Raw genomic sequence first — 23,805 nt, forward strand, 5'->3', positions numbered from 1 at the left:
TGTGTTAGTTCAACCATGCAATCGTGGTGACCAATATCTATGTTACTTTCTCTTTTAGAATCACATTCTTTACAAAACACTGCTAAAATAAAAATCCTTAAACAACATCTATACTAAAGTACCTAAATTATAGAGTTATGAAAATCTTATTTACAAGCATGTTAAGCCATAGTGAAAGAAGTTCTTATAAGAACACACTCTGTTGTGAATGGTTTCAATTTAATTTTTAAAAGATGCCAAAAGATGCAATAGCAGTGATATATGGATTATCATTCATTTGTTGCTTAAAACAAACATGATAAAGTTTTTTTCTTCATTTAGAAAAATCAGCTCTATTCCTTTTTATTCATTTCAAAGTTCTCAGTATATCACTTTACATAAAAACTGAATTTCTGTCTGTCTCACTGTTAGAACATCATCCAAAAACCCACTGCACCTATTTCTACAAAACCTCACAGTTATTCCTGCTAAAGTCTAACTTAGAATATAGGCTAATTATAATTTTGACCTTCTACGTACAAATATGTACAAAAAAATAAAAACTGAGACTACCTCAGTAAAAGTTGTCATTATTGCTGGACCTTTGTGCCTTCTGAACCTCAATACCACCAAAGCACATGATATTGACAAGATTTTTACTTCAAAAGAATTAGAAATGATTGCATAATAAAAACACACATTTCAGTTGATTAAAATTCTGAAAAATTACTGTGGTCAACATAAATATTTAAGTATGCTGAAAAAAGGTTTTTAAGCGTGCTGCTTTTTAATACTTGATCATATCAAACATCCACTCCAACCTTGCCTGGATACTAATTTTTTGACAAGCAAACAAGGTCAAATTTTTGTGTAAGGCAAATTAAAAAATATCCAATTAACCATCTGTGACAAAATCTGTGATTGAGCTTGAGTAACCAAAGTGTTCTGAGACAGAGGGAGTAATGGGGTGAACACTTTGTGGAGATCCAGTAGGAGACTTGATTGGATGCACTCTGCATACATGCTCTATAACACTTCAGTATTATTATAGATCAATTGACAGCCATGGCCATTACCTAGTCAGGAAACCAGCTGGATGGAAGGACCAGGGAAGAGAGCATAAACAAGACACTACCTTCTCAGGGACGATAGAGGGCAGCCCCACTGGGTGGCTATGGGACCACAGACTCCAGCAGGGCAAGATGGGAGTTGGAGTTTGATGCAGCCCTGTTGTGTTCCGTGTGGGTCACTAGGGGGAGCTATAAAGACGGCACAGCCCTGCTATATCGGGTGGAAGCAAAATGAGAAAGAGAAAGACAAGGAAACAAAGTGCTGAGGAACTGTATATTGGTGCTTTATACTGTCCTGCTGTGGGGAGCAAGGGAAAAGCACTTCCCTACTTATAAATAAAATGTGTGGTGAGCTGCACTTGTGCCTAGTGTCTGTCTGTGGCAAGGTTGGGGAGGCTGGAGCACCCTGTGTGGTTCATAATATATACACTTGTTTCTGCTGCAATGAGGAGATAAATAAGTCTTAGATCAGTTTTTTTATTTATTTTATGCATGTACATTTAATCACTTTTTAGACTGAATCTCAGTAGAGTATATGTTGTAGTTTATAAATAAAATCCTCCCATAACAAGCATAACAAGCTCAGTTTGCTCCATTATTTTAGAAATTCAAGAACAATGTGTTCATAGCAGTTAAGGATTTTTTTTATTAATACTGTGTTCTTGATTTCTGATTAATCACTTATAAAATAACCATATAACATTACTTGCTTTTTAGAATTCAGATGAATTAAAAGCAAAGAGCTACTGTATAGATAGGCTCTCTTTTTTACATCAAAAAAAAGCATGGTTCATACAAAAGCATTTGTTTTGAAACAGGTGAAGTAGAATACAAGTCTGAACTGATCCCTTTTTTGGAGGATATAAAATATGACTCATTATACTGTATGTGTTGTTTATTTTATACAGTTTATTTTTTTCTCCCCATTTCCATGAAAGACTGGAATACTACTCAGGAACATTGCAAAGAATGAATAATGCATCTAAAAACATATGGTGTCTTTGCACCATGGTATGAAACAGTATTTTAAAAATACAACTTGTTGCAATATGCTCAGTGATTATACTGAGCTTCAGGAAATTGTAGAATACTTTCTTAAATAAAGGGAAGAAATAAATCTCATACAACAAAAAAAGATGAGAATGGTAGATATAAATTCACATACTAAAAAAGGCTTTCTAAGAGATTAGATTGTTATAGTAACATATGTAAAAATGTTAATTAAGGATCAAGCTGGTTTGAGAATGCTCTGATAATAAGGCTTCTTGTCTTGCCACATAACTGCATATGTTAAAGTTCATGTAACTGTAAAGTGTTTGTATTTTAAATGATATCATCCTGCTGCAAGTGGGAAAAAAATCTAAAATCCTGATTGTATAGGAATGGTAGTACCTAAAAAAAACCCCACAATGTTAACATGTTGTACTAAAACACTACACTATATACTGCATAATATTCTGCCTAAATGATGATTAAATATACTGTAACTAAAAGGACAAACCATCTATCTAATTTTAAGTAGATTTTTATTATTTGTTTTCTTTCATATTTGAATTCTCTTAGCAGCCATTGCAATTCTTATTACAGTACCTCTCCCAAGCACGTACATAATTTTATGGCTTAGTGGTTTCTTATATTCATCTTTATTTTTATATTTTTTCCAATGTTTCTAGGTTTTCTTTTTTAATTTTTATTTCTGAATTTAAGTAAGCTAGTTTCTGTTTAGGTTAGATTAGAAAAAAATATTACCACAGAAATGTCTTAAACTTAAATCTTGAAAGTAGTGTACTCGGCTATTTGCTTTTCTAGGTAATGCTCTCTGTGGTCTCAGCATTGTGTGAAGGGAAACTCTAGGAAGAATTAAAAGTAAAAAAAAAAAAAAAGGTAGTACAAAGGAATGAAGCCATTAGTATAAATGTCCTGTTCAGCATGCTAATAGCATGGAGAGTTTAAGTGATTATAAGACAAATGGCATGAAAATGTCACACTATATTAATTCTAGAGGTTGTAACAGTCACTACTTCTCAGTTGAATAAATAAAGCTAACATGTACAGTTTTGACTGTTCTTGGCATAAACCTTACTTGAAAGTAACAACTTAAATTGGGAAAAGCTGAAAATTCCAGAAAACTGAAATGTAGGAATAAATAATGAAACAATATATGTGAAAATGTTCAAGGAAACATCCCTAGGGCTTTTGCATTCAAACTTCCAAATTAAGCCCATGAATATGGCAGTCAACAAAAGAAAGGTTCCTGCCAATCGGTACTGGAGCAATGTGGCCTAGCAAGCAAAAAACAAAAAAGAAGAAACAGATTTTTCTTAGCAAAAAACAGTACTTCAGAACACAAATTATGGTAACTATTGTAGACACAAACACAATAAAGAATTTAATAAAATCCAGGATAATCTAAACAAAAATCATTTATTATTATTAAATGTTAAACTGGTAACCATTTCACTTGTCCACTATATAAGCTATTAAAATAACAATCAGTATAAGGGAAAGACTTCATGGGGACCTTGGCCTTTTTAAAGAGGGTAACAGTAACAAAAAACAATCTATAAAAAAGATATGGCTCCACAGTACTGTACTATTTGTTCACTACCAAGAAACAAACTCTGGCATGCCAGTCACAGGACACACTATTAAACTGACACTAGTGTTCAACTCAAATAAGCTAAAGAAAATCTCCTAAATTCAGAACCACAGCAGGCTAATCATACATGTCAAACACCATTAAACATATTTTAACTAAAATGAGTATTAGTCAAAATCAAAAGTAGAAAACAAACCAAGTCATACTCCTTGAAAGTGTGAAGCAGCAATGGCAGCACAGACAGAAAACATATCACTTGCTTGATCCAACTCAGAGTTACAGAGGAGGCTGAACCCTATATACGGACAGTAATGGGCATAAGAAAAGAATCAAGCCTGGAAGAGGCACCGATGTATAACACAATCAAAATCACACATACACATCCATACAAAGTATAAACACATTCATGTCTCTAGGATGGAGGAAGAAAATTAGTAGCAGGAGAAAAATACTATTGAGGCAGGAAAAACATGCAAACTCTTGTGTAATTCAAAACTAGGGTTCGGGATCCTTGAAGTAACAGTGCTAATTACTACCCCAAATGCAGACCAAATGCTATCCAGAAATAAATGCACAGTGTAAAAAAAAAAAGGTAACAAGTTTGGAAATTTCAGCATTCCAGACAACAGTTTCACTGTGTACACCAATGAAGAGAACCTCCAAAGTGCAATAATGTGACTGTCATAGTGACCTCCATACCCAACGGAAGCACATTTTATTTATATATATATATATATATATATATATAACATAACATGTACTACAGTAGTATTTCAGTATTAACCTTTACACTCAGTTTTTACCAGATAATTCACAGTTTCAAAACAAAATATTATGAAGCATCAAATCTTTTTTATACTAGCTAGATGACATTACCTAACTATATACTTTACTAATATAAATCAAGCGAATGACCTCCGTTCTACTGGACACTGACTATTTAAAAAGACTGAGCTAGAATTTCAACCAATCTGCTTGCTGGCAGTCTAAAAAAAGCTAATGATGACAGGTGCATGTTGTAATCCTCATGAGAAAGATTCAGACACACTAATGATTGATTAACATACTGTATCTATACCTCCTAGAGTTGGGTTAAATGATTAAAACACAAGGTCAATGTTGATCAAATGATATGTTATGTATTTCTGGTGTAAGACTAAGGTATAATACAGGTGCTAATGTTTAAGACAGCTGCAAAAGTTACCAAATTTATTTTCATTTTGCTGTAATGAGTAGAATGAGTTGCAGATCATGTGCATCAGTGCATGAGTTTGCCCACTGCAGTAACTCAAAATTCTTACCTTTTCTTGGCCATACTATTTTGCTTAAGTAGAAATCAAGACAGGTAACAAGGCCCAGTATGTGTTTTTAATAAGTTTCACTACCTGTCTTAAATACCCTAGCATTTTTGGTCAAAATTGTTCCCCTATAGGGGCTTTTGTTTGAAGCCTAATAAGGTTCTTTATTAAGAAGTGATAACCCCTAATGGGAGCAGCCAAAAGAAGAAGATGATGATTATTAAGAAATGTATATGTGATTGATCGAGTTGTATTCTATTATGTTGTTTCGTTTCCAAATTAAAAAAAAAAAAAACTCTTTCCTTTTTGCTCCTCTATAACAGAGTTTCATGGACTTTGTTTGAAGCAAATTCTACCACTTGCTAAGATATTTTCATTTGCTTAATAGAGTTGTGTTCTTTTATAACATTTTGTTTTCAAATAAAAGGAAAAAAATAAACACACTTTCCCTTTTGCTAAATCTGCCAGATGTAATTCATAAAATATATTTATTCTTACCTATGTATAGATATATCTTAAAAGCTGAAGAAACGGGTATACTGATATCATTCCAAAATTTTCAGCAGAAAAGCACACACAGCAAGAAATTATATTGAACTAAGGATTGGGAAATAACAGCTTCACAGTTAAACATTGCCAAAATGAACAGAGCAAAATATCTTGTATCTGTTTACATACATCTATGACGATTAAAAAAGGGTTTTACTTGTTTTGTACATTCACTTTAAGAATTTAACTTAATTTAATTTAAAAAGCTAAATGCAGTTAAAGGATAAGTTTTGGTATTTTTCAAGTTTAACTTATTTCTTCACAATCATGATATATATTAATTTCCATCCGTCATCCAACCCGCTATATTCTAGCTACAGTGTCACGGTGGTCTGCTGGAGCCAACCCAGCCAATACAGGGAGCAAGGCAGGAAACAAACCCTGGACAGGGTGCCAGCCCTCTGCAGATATATTAATTTGCTACCCAAAATTGCATTTTGAGGAGAAGTGATTTTTATAAATTTTAAAAATACCTTGTCTGTTTTTGTAGCTTATTATGGGGTTAAATGGTACACGGATGTATAGGTCAATGTAAAGGCATTAATACTTACAAAGATGTCCACTGTGAAGCAGCAAAGGTTTTGATTTAAGAAAACTTCTTCAGCGTTTATGAGACATATTTGTGATAATGAAAGGAAAACAGAAATAAATATTTGGTCAAAGATTCATGGAATGTTTTACTTGAGGTAAGAATACATTTTCTGTTCTCTTGTCTTCTCACAGCCTCCATTATGGGTAAAGTTATAACAACCCAAAAAGCCACCAGCACTAAGCTATATTCTGCTTATAATCCTACATTTGCTTCTGCAATTCATTTCCTTCAGAATTTTATGTTCTCCCTTGTAAGAACAGACATATATATACTCAAATATGTAATAGTGAATTGGTGCTCCTAATGTGACCTGTGTGTTCACCCTGCGGGTGTTGTTCCTGCCTTGCTCCCAATGCTTGCTAGAATAAGCTCCAGCTGCCCCACGGCCCTGCTCTAGATAAGAGAAGTAGGAAATGTATGGATTATCGTTAACATTACTATTGTGTCTAAAGCTGAGGAAAACTCATGAATAGATTCATCTACTTTCTAGCCTTTGTCCAATGTTAAGACAGGGTCTGGTCCACTTTTCAACAAGTCACTTTTCACTTTTTTCAATCCAGGGCATCTTTGTGGGCAGTGTTGACTTTGTGTATATCATCCCTCAACCAATTAAGCCAGTGTCTCTCAGGGCACCTGTGTGGCCCCTTTCCTTGGGACGGAGGTGCAAGGCTGCCTGTGGACAAAGTGGCCATACTATCAGAGGCATTGTATTCTATTTTAATAGATTAATGGATGAAAGATAATGACAGCAATTAATAACAATAATATTATTGGGCAACGCAATGGTAGTGAGGTTTTCTTGCGGTGAAGGAGACTGGGCTTTGTGTGTGTGTCAAATTTGCATGTTCTCTCCAAATGCTCCAGTTTCCTCCCATAGTCCAAACACATACATTAGATTTACCAAAATGGCCCATGTGTGTCTGTGTGTTCACCTTGCAAAAAAGTGGTAGGGTACTCCGTGCAGTGATTATTTCTTTCTTATATCAGATGCTTGATGGAAGAGGCTCCAGCTGCCCCGTGACCTTTTCCTGGATAAGCAGGTTAGGAAGACTGATGGATGGATGCCTCTCTGTTCAGTTCTTGTTAACTGATTACATACGAAATGCTTGCTCAGTTTTCTCACTCACTGTAGCATACGCATAAATTATCAATTAACATCAGTTGGCAAGCTTTGTGATAAAGAAATATGCTTAAATATAGTGAAAGAATAAAAGTGATCATTAAGTGCGCTTTTTCAGTTATTATTAACTAGATGTTAACTAGTTGTCAACAGAACAGAAACATCAATTCATATCTGTGCATCAACATTCAAGGTCAGTAGCAGGAGCTTGGCAGTGACTTTCAAAAGTAAATCCATGCCCCTGGGCCAAGTTCCTTTTGAACATGTGTACATTAAAAGCTTTTTAATAACAGAGGTAAGAGAAGAATTGACAAACCATTTGAGACGATGGACACTCAAATAATAGCTTTATATGAGAATGGTGTGAAAAAAGTAATCTCTGAATGGACTATATGCTACTGTAGCAGATCTCCACACCAGGTTTCCCTTTGGTCAGCTTAGAACAAAAAGATGAGCATTTTGTTGTAATTATTTTGGAAAATTGTAAAACATATTGTCTGGCTTGAAGAAACTCGGTTTTTGTCTCTGACATGCTGATGGCAGTGCCAAAATCTGACATAAACAACATGAATCCCGCCACATGATAACAACAATTTAAGTTAGTGGTGGAAAACGTATGTGCAGACTCAACAGAACCAGACCCATCTTAGTTCCCATGGACAAAACTTAATAAATTCATATTTTTCAAATGTCCCCAAACATTATCTAACACATAAACAACAAGACAAAGAAAAAAGTAAATAAAAGAACAAGGCCATGATGTCATAAAACAAATTGTTTTAATTGTTTAATCCCTTTTATTGGCAGCACATCCTGTTTTCAGCTTGTGTAGCTGCGGAGTTAGCACATCCCAGAATTAATTATTCCTAGCCAACAGCATTACAATAAGGCATTGATTTGTCAGTGCATTGATGTTGTGGCATCTGGGAAAGGCAATAGTGACCTAGGTGTTAGGTAACCAAACCAATGGAGGTTGCAACCCTGAGTCTACAGGTAGCACTTGATAGGTTGAATGAAGGGGAATGTGGTGGGCTGAATCCAGAAATATATAAGGAAGAACATTTGTAATTTTACAACTCCTCTTTGGATTTTAATGTTTATTGGAATATGTATTTTAAACATACTTGACACATCTGATTTTATGGCACCATTTTATTAATTATTTAGTATACTATTTATTTATTGCACTGTTTTGCACATCATTTTTGATCACACTTTACATTCTCCATATTCGGAATAAACTGTTATTCTTTTGACCAGTAAGTCTCTCGCTTGTTTATTCCATTGACCTGGTTCACCCTTGGTTGTGACTATCGATGCCCTGGGAAGCAGGCAATGACATGGCTGCAGGCACACAGGGCATCACACACAGAGATACAATCTTCATGTTACAGTTTAATATTTTCAGAAACTGGTAATTTTATTGAGAATTACTTTCTTTTTACACTCTCAGGTCTTTAAGACATTTTTTCAGTTACTGTGAAACATCAAATATGTACTGATCAAGTCTGATCATGCCAGATTTTTAACTGAGAATGTTACCAATTATATACATTTAAGTCACATCAACATTCCCCCTTTAAACACCAATTCCCCAGAAAGCAGCAATGTTAAAAGTAATAAGGAAGCAAATTGTCCAAAACAAAAACCTGTTTACTGCCTCCTGCTTCGGCTTTGACATACAGCTCTCATTCAGGGTTCAAAATAAAACGCGTCCAATTTGCTGAATAAGAATATTAGTAATTAGAGAACGAGGAAAAAAAAGTTGACCACTCAAAAAATTTGAATTCCTTCTTATTATCCTCAAAAAGTATTTGAGTTTATGAGTATACTGGAGATAGCCATATGCTACAGGCTTTTAAATTTCTTGCAATTTTAAATGTCTCATTTTATCCTTTGATATATGAAGGCCTGAGAATAGGCTGTATTGAACCTAGGCTGGCAGCTTTTTCCAAATGATAGGACTTGTAAATAAAAATGGTTTATAGTATGTTAACAGGCGGCACCAAGGAAAGCTTAACTGTTGCCAACTTTACTCTATGAAAGGGCTTTGCATGCACCCTCAACACTTGGAAAGCCACATGGACAAATAAGGGCTGGAAAGCAGAAGCTATTATCTCATGAACGAGAAGAAACTAGTGTGCTTGAGAAAAGACAGTACACCTGCCCTACATTTAGTAGCAGTTTAAGACTTTAAAGGAGATGAGCTATATGAATACTGGCTAAATTACAGCAAGCAGATTAACATTTTCCTGCTGGATGAAATACCCCAAAGAAATATATAATTACAAGCAACAATCACATTGTGGTTATAGCTTTACACAAAAAAAATCCAGTATTTCTTACCACTCAGCATTTTTGTTGACTCAAGATATTTGCATTGTAAAGACAACTATACTTAAGCTCTGAATAGAAACTGCTTTTCCCATCCTTAAATTATGTACATATCTAAATCAAGCACTTTTTCTTTCCTAGAAACTGTACATATTGTGAAAAACAAAAATCAAATCAAAGTTGCTTACAGTAAAAAAGTTTATATATACTCATACAAATGGTCCATGTTGTTAACAAGGAAAAACATTCTTATTTTCTGCAGTAAAGGAGAATTATTTCCCTAGTTAGCAAAGCAGCAAATTTCAAAGATCCTGCCGGTGAAGAAATGTGCAGGCTTAAACTAGCAAATAACTTTCTTTCTTACAGTATTCCGATAAACATTCATCTAAAAACAAAAAAATAAACAAATTACAAATTAAGCCAGGGAAAACATATTAAATGTTTACATGAGTATATTAAAAACATACTCCCGAGACCCCCTTGCTGTGAGGCAGCAGTGCAACCTCCATGCCACCATGCCCCCACATGTTTAATACATGCTTTAATGCATTTTATCATGAAAATGATATCAAGTATATATCTTAGCATTCTAAATTTTCATAGAGCAGGAATATCATGAAGTGAATGGATTCTGTGTTGTGATTGCTGCCGGCGCCTCCTTTTAGAGTGGAGGAAGTCAGTTTAAGAAGCGTACTGATTAACAACTGGGTTGGGGAACATTTAACACAAAGCATTTAATGTTCTACATTATATTATGATGGGGTTTGAGAAAATCTAGTAAATTAAACATTGATTTTAGGATCAAGTTTAGTTTACAACATTATACTTTAATTATAAACAATGAGAATAAAGTGAAAACGCTGACTTTAGCCTCAACATAAACAGCGAGAATAAAGTGGAAATGTCGAGAATAAAGTCAACATGTCGACTTTGTTCTCGACGTATAGTTTTTTTTTTCTTCCCTGTGTTTGCATTTTTTTTCTTCACCATTTCCCTAATACAATTCCGTAGAGCTATACCACAAATAGCATTATAAATTCAAGTTGCAGTTGTACTATTTATGTGTATAGCTTAGCTTGAAGCAAGGTCCGTATTAATGCAATTTGCCTAAATGATGGTTCAGTTGGTAATGATGTCATCACCAGGTTGCACTTGTTTTATATTGTTTTATTTTTATTTGGTGAATACTGTGTGATGCACCTGGGCTTGAAGTCTTTAAGTAATAGTATTATTACTGGAAGCTGCACTATTATTTATTTTATTGTTATTATTTGTCAGTTTAAATATTATGCAGTTTAATGATGGTAAAGTTGTTTAAAAAGTCACTTTCATGTGTTGGTGGACAGTGATTGTTAACATTAACAGAAAGTATAGTTGGTTTACAGAAAATATTCAATATTTATTCCTTTTCTAGGACATGTTCAGTGCAATACAACTTTTGAGAAGCACCTCCGAATAGTCTAAATACCTCTTTGGATGATTGAAAATATGTTGTCAAAATTTTAGCTTAAGTTGTTTGCAAAATTTGGTCAATAAAAAGGTTCCATATTTTGACTGCAACTGTCATGCAATGTGATTCCTTCTCTTCATTAGTGCCACCCCCTTGAAAACTATCACTTTATGGGGCCATGCAAACCTGTATTAATACTTGTGTGCACATTAAAATGTTTTTTTTGTACAATGTACAATGCTCATGACAGTGGAATAGGATATTCTTAGCTAGTCTACTGCAGTAATTGCAGTGGAAAATGAGGTTAACATCCACTCATGCATGGGAAAAAAATACCGTTGAATACCATGAAACCGGGATAATTTAAAAAAAAAAAAAAAACACAACGTGATATAGAATTTTGGTCATATCGCCCAGGTCTAGTATACAGTGAGTGAATGATGTGTACCAAATATCACATCTCCCTTTTTATCTCTCTGGTTAAATATTACACATGTTATCTACACATTCACGAAGTTCAGAAACTTAAAAAATAGAACTCTGCATATGTGTCTAATTCTAAATTTAGATTACTTATTTTGACGTAAATTGGATGTTGATGGAGAAGTTTAGAGAAGGCCAGATGGAGTTGCATTGCGTCTGTGGACCTGGACAAAACATATGACAAGGTGCCTCGAGAGGTGCTGTGGTATTGTATGAGGAAGTCGGGAGAGGCAGAGGAGTACGTAAGAGTTGTACAGGATATGTACGAGATAAGTGTGACAGTGGTGAGGCCTGCGGTAGGAGCGACAGATGCATTCAAGTTGGAGGTGGGATTATATCAGGGATCGGCTCTGAACCCTTTCTTATTTGCAATGGTGATGGACAAGTTGACAGACGAGATTAGACAGGAGTCCCCGTGGACTATGATGTTTGTTGATGACATTGTGAACTGTAGCGATAGTAGGGAGCAGGTTGAGGAGACCCTGGAGAGGTGGAGAGATGCTCTAGAGAGGAGAAGAATGAAGGTCAGTAGGAAGAAGACAGAATACATGTGTGTAAATGAGAGGGAGGTCAGTGGAATGGTGAGGATGCAGGGAGTAGAGTTGGCGAAGGTGGATGAGTTTAAATACTTGGGATCAACAGTACAGAGTAATGGGGATTGTGGAAGAGAGGTGAAGAAGAGAGTGCTGGCAGGGTGGAATGGGTGGAGAAGAGTATCAGGAGTAATTTGTGACAGACGGATATCAGCAAGAGTGAAAAGGAAGGTCTACAGGACGGTAGTGAGACTAGCTATGTTATATGGGTTGGAGACTTTGGCACTGACCAGGAAGCAGGAGACAGAGCTGGAGGTAGCAGAGTTAAAAGATGCTAAGATTTGCACTGTGTGTGACAAGGATGGATAGGATTAGAAATGAGTATATTAGAGGGTCAACTCAAGTTGGACGGTTGGGAGACAAAGTCAGAGAGGCAAGATTGTGTTGGTTTGGACATGTACAGAGGAGAGATGCTGGGTATATTGAGAGAAGGATGATAAGGATAGAGCTGCCAGGGAAGAGGAAAAGAGGAAGGCCTAAACAAAGGTTTATGGATGTGGCAAGAGAGGACATGCAGAACAAGATGCAGAGGACAGAAAGATATGGAAAAAGATGGTCCGCTGTGGTAACCCCTAACGGGAGCAGCCGAAAGAAGAAGATCTGTTGGCCCACTAAAAATCCAATGTTCTAGGTTTACATACAGAAATTCTTTAAATTATTTAGCAATATAATATTTTTGATTTGAGATGTACTTTATAACAGTGTTTATTATGAAATGCTATATAAGAGGACTGATATTACATGAAAAAATGGGAAACTTGTAGCCATGGGACCAGGAAAGAACATGATGTTGTGTATGAATGCCTCCCAAATTTATTACAAAATCTCAGCAATGTAGCTGAATCTGTCCTATTTAATATTAAATGCTGACTTACAATGCCTATGGGAGGGGAAAATCCACCAAGTAGGATGGAATATACAGTTGAGCTTTGTGAACCCTTTAGAATTTTCTATATTTCTGCATAAATATGACCTAAAACATCATCAGATTTTCACTCAGGTCCTAAAAGTAGATAAAGAGAAACCAGTTAAACAAATGAGACAAAAATATTATACCTGGTCATTTATTTATTGAGGAAAATGATCGAATATTACATATTTGTGAGTGGCAAAAGTATGTGAACCTCTAGGATTAGCATTTAGTTTGAAGGTGAAATTAGAGTCAGGTGTTTTCAATCAGTGGGATGACAATCAGGTGTGAGTGGGCACCCTGTATTATTTAAAGAACAGGGATCTATCAAAGTCTGCTCTTCACAACACATGTTGTGAGCTTGATGCTCATGCTTCACAACAAAGGAGATTTCTGAGCATGATGCTCATCAGGCTGGAAAAGGTTACAAAATCATCTCTAAAGAGTTTGGACTCCACTAATCCACAGTCAGACAGATTGTGTACAACTGGAGGAAATTCAAGACCATTGTTACCCTCCCCAGGAGTGGTCGACCAACAAAGATCACTCCAAGAGCAAGGCGAGGTCACAAAGGACTCCAAGGTAACTTCTAAGCAACTGAAGGCCTCTCTCACACTGACTAATGTTCATGTTCATGAGTCCACCATCAGTAGAACACTGAACAACAATGGTATGCATGGCATGGTTGCAAGGAGAAAGCCACTGCTCTCCAAAAAAACATTGCTGCTCGTCTGCAGTTTGCTAAAGATCACGTGGACAAACCAGAAGTCTATTGGAAGAATGCTTTTGTGGACGGATGAGACCAAATAGAACTTTTTGGTATAAATGAAAAGCGGTTTGGAGAAAGGAAAACACTGCATTCCAGCATAAGAACCTTATCCCACCTGTGAAACATGGTGGTGGTAGTATCGTGGTTTGGGCCTGTTTTGTTGCATCTGGGCCAGGACAGCTTGGCTTCATTGATGGAACAACTAATTCTGAATTATATCAGAGAATTCTAAAGGAAAATGTCAGGACATCTGCCCATGAACTGAATCTCAAGAGAAGGTGGGTCATGCAGCAAGACAACGACCCTAAGCACACAGGTCATTCTACCAAAGAATGGTTAAAGAAGAATAAAAGTTAATGTTTTGGAATGGCCAAGTCAAAGTCCTGACCTTAATCCAATCAAAATGTTGTGGAAGGACCTGAAGTGAGCAGTTAATGTGAGGAAACCCACCAACATCCCAGAGTTAAAGCTGTTCTGTACGGAGGAACGGGCTAAAATTCCTCCAAGCCGGTGTGCAGAAATGATCAAAAGTTACCGGAAACGTTTAGTTACAGTTTTTGCTGCAAAGTGGGGGTCATACCAGATACTGAAAGCAAAAGGTTCACATACTTTTGCCACTCACAAATATGTAATATTCGATCATTTTCCTTAATAAATAAATGACCAAGTATAATATTTTTGTCTTATTTGTTTAACTGGTTTCTCTTTATCTACTTTTAGGGCTTGAGTGGAAATCTGATGATGTTTTAGGTCATATTTATGCAGAAATATAGAAAATTCTAAAGGGTTCACAAACTTGCAAGCACAACTGTAAGATAAAGTACTATCAGCGAATATTGTTTCAGAAAATGTATTAAACGTTCTTGTTTAAACAAGCTTGTTACTTAAAATGTAACTGTTATATTATTGTTTAAGGACACCTCAAGCAACTGTATACTTCAAACATGCTTTAAAATTTTGGTATTCTTATGAAGCCAACATCAGTTCAAATAGACAATCCCTTATAGCATTGATACAGTATTTGATTCAGAAGCCATTTTTATTTAGCAGATAAATTTCCTTGTGAGGACACTTACTGTTAGTTAAAAATTTCTAAATCTTTTTGAAAAGAAAAGGAGTATCCCGTTAAACCTTTTGTAACACAGTATGTTCTGCATATGTTTTAAATAGCTCAGTAGCAAAGTCTCACTTTACCTAATTCACAAATATTGTATCATTAATGTGGCTAATTCAAATGACATTGTTTATTTTATATCAAAATATAAATTTGTAATTTTATCATCTTTAAAAAGATATTATTACAGTAAGTATAGGTATTAACACAATACTCAATAATTTAACTTATCAAAAGGACCACCTCAATCTATTTTGGCTTACCACAATACAATTTGAAGCAATCAGTATATATATATATATATATATATATATATATATATATATATATATATATATATATATATATATATATATATATATATATATATATATATATAGGGCTGTGCGATATGACCAAAATCTTATATCCCGATATTTCATTTCATATCCCGATATCACGATATAGTACATTTTCTTTGTATTCAGTGAATAGTTTATATAATCACCACTCCTTTTTTTTCATTTAAATTAAAAATCAAAATGAGAAGTACTCAACTTGTAATTATTTCTGTTCTTTTATTTAGAACATTTGAGCAAATGTTTGACTTAGAATGTAAACATAAAATGTTAATGTATCAAATATAAAACACTTTTCAAAACAAATTACTAAAGGCCCAATATAAAATACTGCTATATAAAATGCCTGACATAAACAAAATGTGAACTGTAGCAGCAATAACTCTCACAACATATATTAAATATAAAAGGATCAAAGCACTAACAACTAAACTATATAAGGCCAATAAACCCTTAAAACAAAATAAATACAAGTCTAACATTAACTGTCAAAACCAAATGTAAACATTGTACTTCAAACTGTAGCAGCAATAAGGCTTACGACAAAAATATATTAAATATATAATATTAAATATAATATTTTTAGGCTACATTCTAGTAAAATGTTAATTTGCACATCGTAGTGTGGCAAATCTCCGTTAATGAGTTACAGCTGATCTCCCCGTGCGTGGGATTGGACGGCGCTAACGTGTTGATGCCGTCCAGCGCCAAGCACGGGGCGATCCGCGGTAACTCGTTAACTGAGATTTGCCGTGTTAATGCAGTTGTGGCATAAACGTAATGTAGCGTTCTGTTCTTTAATTGTAGAGTTCTGTTCTGCAGTTTCGGTTCTGTGATTTACATCCCTCTCAGTTATTTATTCTGTTGTCCCTGTTATTTCTAATGGACTGTAATAGAGTGGAAGGTAAAGGAGGTTCCGGAGGGATGGGGGTGGAGCCGATTGGGGGCTTGGGGAGCTGTGAAAAGGAGGAGTGGACGACGATCTTGTCGCCCCTAGCTAAGAGAGTTTGTTTTTGGATTGCTGTCTGTTCGGCGTGGTTGTGGCCAACAGCAACCATTTTTTGTTTGTGTTTAATAAAGAGGGAACTAACCAAGTGACCGTCTCGGATCGCCATTACGCCTGGAAGACGCTGCAGTAATTTTAACAAGATTAACGCTGACAGCAAACGCTGCAGGGAAAATTATGCCTTAAGCAAATTGTTTTGGTAGCAATTAATCTTCCAAGCTTTTAACATGCTCGTTTAAATAGTACCTTTACAACTGTAATATCCTACGTGGCCTGCCTCTCAGTTGTAAACTCTCTGCATGCTCGCTCAAGTGCTTTTATGGAGGTGGTAGAAGAGGTTTGTCGTGTTGGAGTCTGTGGTAGTGATCGGTTTGCAGCATAATTTGCACAGTACCGTTTTCTGGTCTGTGTCAGACTCTTCAAATCCAAACCATCTCCATACTACAGAGGTAGCCCTCGCTTAGGAACAAGGTCCTTCTGTGTGGAGCTACCTGGTGTTGCCTCGTCTTCATCAGCCATGCTAGTGTGTCTGCATCCACGTGGTGGCCATCAAAACAATGAAAAAAATATTGCCGTAAACAGTTTATTTTGCGACACCACGAAACAAACGATAGCGTAATGTGCAGTGATAGACGTTTTCATATTGTCATCCGATATATATCGTTATATCGAACAGCCCTATATATATATTATATATATATATATATATATATATATATATATACACAGTGGTGTGAAAACTATTTGCCCCTTCCTGATTTCTTATTCTTTTGCATGTTTGTCACACAAAATGTTTCTGATCATCAAACACATTTAACCATTAGTCAAATATAACACAAGTAAACACAAAATGCAGTTTTTAAATGATGGCTTTTATTATTTAGGGAGAAAAAAAATCCAAACCTACATGGCCCTGTGTGAAAAAGTAATTGCCCCTTGTTAAAAAGAACCTAACTGTGGTGTATCACACCTGAGTTCAATTTCCGTAGCCACCCCAGGCCTGATTACTGCCACACCTGTTTCAATCAAGAAATCACTTCAATAGGAGCTGCCTGACACAGAGAAGTAGACCAAAAGCACCTCAAAAGCTAGACATCATGCCAAGATCCAAAGAAATTCAGGAACAAATGAGAACAGAAGTAATTGAGATCTATCAGTCTGGTAAAGGTTATAAAGCCGCTTTCTAAAGCTTTGGGACTCCAGCGAACCACAGTGAGAGCCATTATCCACAAATGGCAAAAACATGGAACAGTGGTGAACCTTCCCAGGAGTGGCCGGTCGACCAAAATTACCCCAAAGCGCAGAGACGACTCATCTGAGAGGTCACAAAGACCCCAGGACAACGTCTAAAGAACTGCAGGCCTCACTTGCCTCAATTAAGGTCAGTGTTCACGACTCCACCATAAGAAAGAGACTGGGCAAAACGGCCTGCATGGCAGATTTCCAAGACGCAAACCACTGTTAAGCAAAAAGAACATTAGGGCTCGTCTCAATTTTGCTAAGAAACATCTCAATGATTGCCAAGACTTTTGGGAAAATGCCTTGTGGACTGATGAGACAAAAGCTGAACTTTTTGGAAGGCAAATGTCCCGTTACATCTGGCATAAAAGGAACACAGCATTTCAGAAAAAGAACATCATACCAACAGTAAAATATGGTGGTGGTAGTGTGATGGTCTGGGGTTGTTTTGCTGCTTCAGGACCTGGAAGGCTTGCTGTGATAGATGGAACCATGAATTCTACTGTCTACCAAAAATCCTGAAGGAGAATGTCCGCCATCTGTTCGTCAACTCAAGCTGAAGCGATCTTGGTGCTGCAACAGGACAATGACCCAAAACACACCAGCAAGTCCACCTCTGAATGGCTGAAGAAAACAAAATGAAGACTTTGGAGTGGCCTAGTCAAAGTCCTGACCTGAATCCAATTGAGATGCTATGGCATGACCTTAAAAAGGCGGTTCATGCTAGAAAACCCTCAAATAAAGCTGAATTACAACAATTCTGCAAAGATGAGTTGGCCAAAATTCCTCCAGAGCTGTAAAGACTCATTGCAAGTTATCGCAAACGCTTGATTGCAGGTATTGCTGCTAAGGGTGGGCCAACCAGTTATTAGGTTCAGGGGCAATTACTTTTCACACAGGGCCATGTAGGTTTGGATTTTTTTTGTCCCTAAATAATAAAAACCATCATTTAAAAACTGCATTTTGTGTTTACTTGTGTTATATTTGACTAATGGTTAAATGTGTTTGATGATCAGAAACATTTTGTGTGACAAACATGCAAAAGAATAAGAAATCAGGAAGGGGCAAATAGTTTTTCACACCACTGTATATATATATATATATATATATATATATATATATATATATATATATATATATATATATATATATATATATATATACATACATACATACATATACACACACACACATATATACATAAAATATATGTGAATTAGTATTTTGAGAATAAACCAATAATCTGTTGCCTGTTTTGCCAATATTGTTACTGCCAAGTCTTTAATGTCACACAGGCAGTGTACATTAAATAAAGGCTTTAGTTCAGTGTTAGCTGAAGATCATAAGATGAAAAAATATATATTGAGCATGAGCATCAGTAGGATTTACGCCTTAGGAACCAAGTAACCCAAACTACTCCATAACATTTATTTAATTATTACTGCTCTGATGCTGATCTTTCTGGTCATAAAACAGGTCATTACAATAGCAATTGACGAGAATAATTCATAATTAGTTGCAGAAGTACGGTATTTGAGGGTTCCTCTAGAGTGCCTCTTTCTCTTGCATGATTTGGCTCAAAAACTAATCAGCACATCGTAGTCTCATAACAGGCTTAAGTTTTGAGTTTGATATTTTCCATCGTTTTGGGTATAGACCTTTCTTAAGAAACTGTGACTCACAGACACACATTTATCATCGAGGTATTGATGTTTTCGGTATCAGGGGATCCCTAAAACGTTGCGGTATGTCGAAAACCAGAGATCGAAATTTCTGACAAATCTAAACTTTTTCTCCTTCCCCATAGACGATTGGTTATGGTGGGAGAGGGCACGAAGCAAAAATAAATGTAGAAATAAAATAAAAATAAACAATATTTACAAAGCAAAATTTGTTTTAAAAGATACTTGTAGAGAGAGCTAATGTACTGGTAATTGTGTCAGATCATAAAAATACAAGGAATGTACTGCCAACTGGCAGAAAAATGTAGTAGTGCAGAAAATAAAACAATTTGCATTGACATAAGAATAAGTGAACCTCTGAGTAACTGAGACAAACCTTAGAGTTTGCCAAAACCTCTGAAAATGTACCAAGAAAAATGAATAGCTTTTCATCCTAAATTAGTTATTTAATAAATTCTTTTGCTACTGTATAATGATAATACTAATGCAGTGACATACTGCATATACTAGGTGAGATAAATTATATAAAAAATATTTGATCTGCATTTTGTAGTCTTACCTGGACTATTTTAAAGTACTGGAAGATCCTGCACAGTTTGTTATTCAATCTGGTGTGGCTGGACTATTTCTTTTTTGGAATTCAAATTAAAAAAAAAAAAAAATCATCTTAAAATAATTAAACCCTTGAACTAAAAATGGCTAAAACACCCTTTTTTTAAGACTGCAGTTTTATTTACCAGCTATTTTTAAAATCTGCAACATCCAGAACGTTTTTGTTATACGAGGTGTGATCCAAAAGTTCCTGGAATGCATTTATTCTGCAGCCAGAAGGGTTTGGTTATATCAATCGGCGCTAGATAGTAGCTCAAGTTGTCTTTGAGAGCTGTTATAACGCGTTATAACATTAGCGCAGTTGTTTTTCAAGTCGCTGTTCTTGTTTAAACTTCAGTTGTGTCTGTGAAGGGTTGTTCATGAAAATGAGTGATATGAAAGACCCAAAAAAGCTCGACAAGTTCGCAGCAACACCAAGTCAATGCTCATTTGCTTCTTTGATGTGAAGGGTGTCATCCACAAGGACAGACGGTGAATGGAGCATTCTACAGGGATGTTCTAAGGCATTTGCAAAATCGAATTCGCCGAACACGTCCTCAAATGTGGGCTGACAAGTCATTTCTTTTGCATCACGACAATGCACCAGCTCACACTTCTCTGATTGTGCGCAAATTTTTGGCTTCTACAAAGTTTACTGCCATCCTCCACCCTCCGTACTCCCCTGATTTAGTGCCGTCTGATTGTTTTTTTTTTATTTCCTAAGATGAAGATGAGGCTCAAGGGATGCAGATTTGAGACGGTGGAGTAGATCCAAGCGGTAACAACCGAAGTCTTGAACACACTGACAAAAAACGACTTCCAGGGGTGCTTCAAAAGGTTGAAATCTTGCTGGGATTGGTGTATCAACTCAGCGGATGACTATTTTGAAGGAACTGCTCACCATTAATTGTTATTTGGTGTGTATGCTTTTAAATAAATACATTCTGGGAACTTTTGGATCGCACCTCGTATATATTTCCTTCAATGTTATTGTTTAATACAGCCAACATATCATAGAATAATATAATAGTCCTTCCATTGATCCATTTACCTAACCTATTTATCCAGGACAGGGTCATGGGGAAGCTGGACCCTGTCCCAGTAAGTTAAGGTCACAAGGCAGGAAGAATCCTTGGTATGACAAAACTTTGTCAAACAGTAGGTTTGCTATTTTCTATTTTTCTAATGAACCAGCCAGATTTTCATTTACCCAGGAAACATGCATTAAGTGAAGGTGTATTAATACTGTAGATTAATAAAAGTGGTTTACAGCTAAGACCATTGGAGCACAAAGGGAAACTTGAACGAAAAGCCTATACTTTCTCTCTGAAGCAGCAAAGGATTCATTTTCAGAAAACATGCCTTCTTGGTTTCAGAGGTATGCTCATGACAACAAAGCTAAGTTGTACACAATTAAAATTGATTAGACATTTTTAGCTCCATATTTCCAAAGAGAAGAATACATGTTCTCCTCTCTGTTCAAAGTTACTCATACGGATAAAGTGTTGTTGTAAACAACAGCCAATGTAAATAATAATGTGGAGCCAATTCTAAGTGCAGTGATGTAAAATAAAAACATGTGTCTATAGCTGTCAGAACAAACATTTTCTTTCAGCTAAAATGGCGCAGAAATGTGCATAGCCATATGTGAAAATAACATAAAAAAGTTATAGTTTCCTTTGTTAAAAGTGCAACTTTAGTACTATTGAGACTTACTCCCAGTAACAAAGGCTCCAAACGTAAAAGACAGTCATGTATTTAGAGAAACAATAAAGTGCACATGTATACCCTTCTTTTAAAAATGCTGAAATCTCAACAATAACCACTACTTTTAAAATGCCATGTACACACTTCATAAAGTACAATCTGAAGATATGCATCAATAGGTAGGAACACTCTAAAGATTACACCAGTAGTATCCCACACAAAGTTGAGAGAAAGTGTGGAGAGGCCACCCGTCTAACAAAGGGTCCGCTCACACCCCAACACAGGCCCAATTCAGAGTAACTTAATAACTTAATACACACTTATTTGGGGTGTGAAAGGAAAACCAAGATACCCAATGAAAAACCCATGTAAACAAACAAAGGAAAGTATTACTTCACATTCAGAAAGTTTATGATTTAATTTATTGTTGTTTGCCCACAGCTGTAGCTGAAGCATCAAACATTGTATTTCCCAGACCCAAAAAGTCTTTAGAATTTTATCTAAAATTCAAAGACACAAAGCACTTTTCATGTTTCCTTTGATGCTATCAAGCTATCAAGATTATGAAGCTACCAAGTTTCACCAAATCACAACAATACTCCTGCCATGCTTGAGAGCTGCAATTGCTTTTTGACAAAGTTATCAATGCCCATGTCACAAAAAATAAGAAATACTGAAATTTGTGTTCATGCAGTATTGCTGAAAAAGTCTTGAGAATCAACAATGTGCTTTGTGAAAACCGTATGCAATTGATTGCCTTGCTGATATCCCAGTTACTTAAGTGTTTTAACAGACAGCAAAGCCATAAGCACCAACTTTAGCAAAGGCTATTAAAGCCAGTAGATGCTTTGCTGCGGAAAAGAACTACTGAGCAACATCCTTGTTAAGTATATGTAAGGTAAAGGTAGAATAAATCTTTTAGCTTCACAAGACAAAAATAAATCACTATTTTACTTTTCATGAACTACAGAAGACAAAAATATAGATTTACAGTAGTTAACAAAGCATGGTTGTAGTATTAATTCCTAGACCACTCTGTTCTTAATTGACATCGTTAGCAGAAAATTAGCCGTAAATTACAATACATTAATCTTTGTGGGTAAAAAGTATTTGCACAGATGGACATGGAAATTGATTACCTCAGTATCAGTTTTCTATTCCAGATTAATTTTGTTCAGTTTACCAAATTGTGAAAGTTTCTACACACTGTTATAATCATACTGTAAATACAGATTATCACCAATGATGTTAACAATAAGAGTATAATTACAAACAAAACACTGGTATGCCTTACCCGTGAAACTGTGAGGGGCATATTGAAATCTTTTCCTCCTTGCAGGCGGAAACCCCAGGGAGCTGGTCCTTCGAGAGTCACACTATATAAATCCATGTTGTTCCTATTTATCTAGAGAAGTAAATAAAATATCTATTAGTCTTTATTTCATGTAGAATTAATATAAAGTTCATTAGACACACAATACAACACAGCTACATCAATATACAATTAAAAAAATCAGGCAAAATAAGTGATTTCTTCCGGTTCACATAGTGGGTCACTTTTCCAACCTTCTTGTTCTTTGATAAATTCTTCTGACACTAGGCCAGTAGTTTCCAAAGCAATTTCCTAATGTCAAAAATAAGTGTAATCACCTATGGCCAGGAGTAACCTTTTTTAGTGTAAATTTCAGGTTTCAATATTGAGTTTTATTTTACTACAGCTATTTATATGGAAAATAGAAAAATATTTAATTTAACCATTACTAGATTTGTATTTAATAATCTGGTCTTGCAGCCAATGATCATAATAACCCAATGGTCTTGAAGACAATCTTAACAGCAGGTAACCAGACAGCACTAATGCAGCAAAACCATCATGGATAATTGAGTGCCTGCAGTTAGGGATTGCTATAGGCTGACGTAAGCAGCTGGAATCTGGAAGCAGATTTTTGACACTTTAGGGAAAATACCAGCAATACATAGCATTGTACTCTTATTCAGCATGACTTTGGTTTTTGTTGTGTATTATGTTCTTACTAAAATGAATTTTAATAGTGTACAGTGCCCTGATGTAAAGTGGAAATGTGCTTTATATAAAGAAATTTAGTTAAATATTGTCCACGATGCAAATGGACTTTCATATAATAGCAAACCTTCCCAAGAGTGTCTATCTTGCCAAAATCTCTTTAAGAGTAAGATGTACAATTTTCCATTGGAAATGAACATCAAAGTCAACACTTAGGGATCTGCAAGCCTCTCATCTTAATTAAGGAAGTGTTGATAATCTACAGTAAGGTCAGCAAGAATATGATCCATGGCAGTGTACCAAGGTAAAAACTACTGCTAACCAAAAAGAGAAAAAATATTTACCTCAAAATGGGATGG

At 35.6% G+C, this 23,805-nt stretch overlaps 1 protein-coding gene across 6 annotated transcripts in view; it reads right to left on the reverse strand.

The window, feature by feature from the left end:
* pdlim7 (PDZ and LIM domain 7) overlaps positions 1 to 23,805 on the reverse strand; it is a 259,211-nt gene that overhangs the window by 179,860 nt on the left and 55,546 nt on the right. For all 6 annotated transcript variants that reach the window (XM_039774500.1, XM_039774499.1, XM_039774501.1 and 3 more), the window contains one exon: positions 22,718 to 22,828. In XM_039774500.1, coding sequence (XP_039630434.1) covers positions 22,718 to 22,828 — 111 coding nt within the window. Of the gene's footprint in view, positions 1 to 22,717; positions 22,829 to 23,805 lie in introns of those variants that run through there.

Source organism: Polypterus senegalus, chromosome 13 (assembly GCF_016835505.1).
Source record: "Polypterus senegalus isolate Bchr_013 chromosome 13, ASM1683550v1, whole genome shotgun sequence".
NCBI classification, from domain to species: Eukaryota; Metazoa; Chordata; class Cladistia; order Polypteriformes; family Polypteridae; genus Polypterus; species Polypterus senegalus.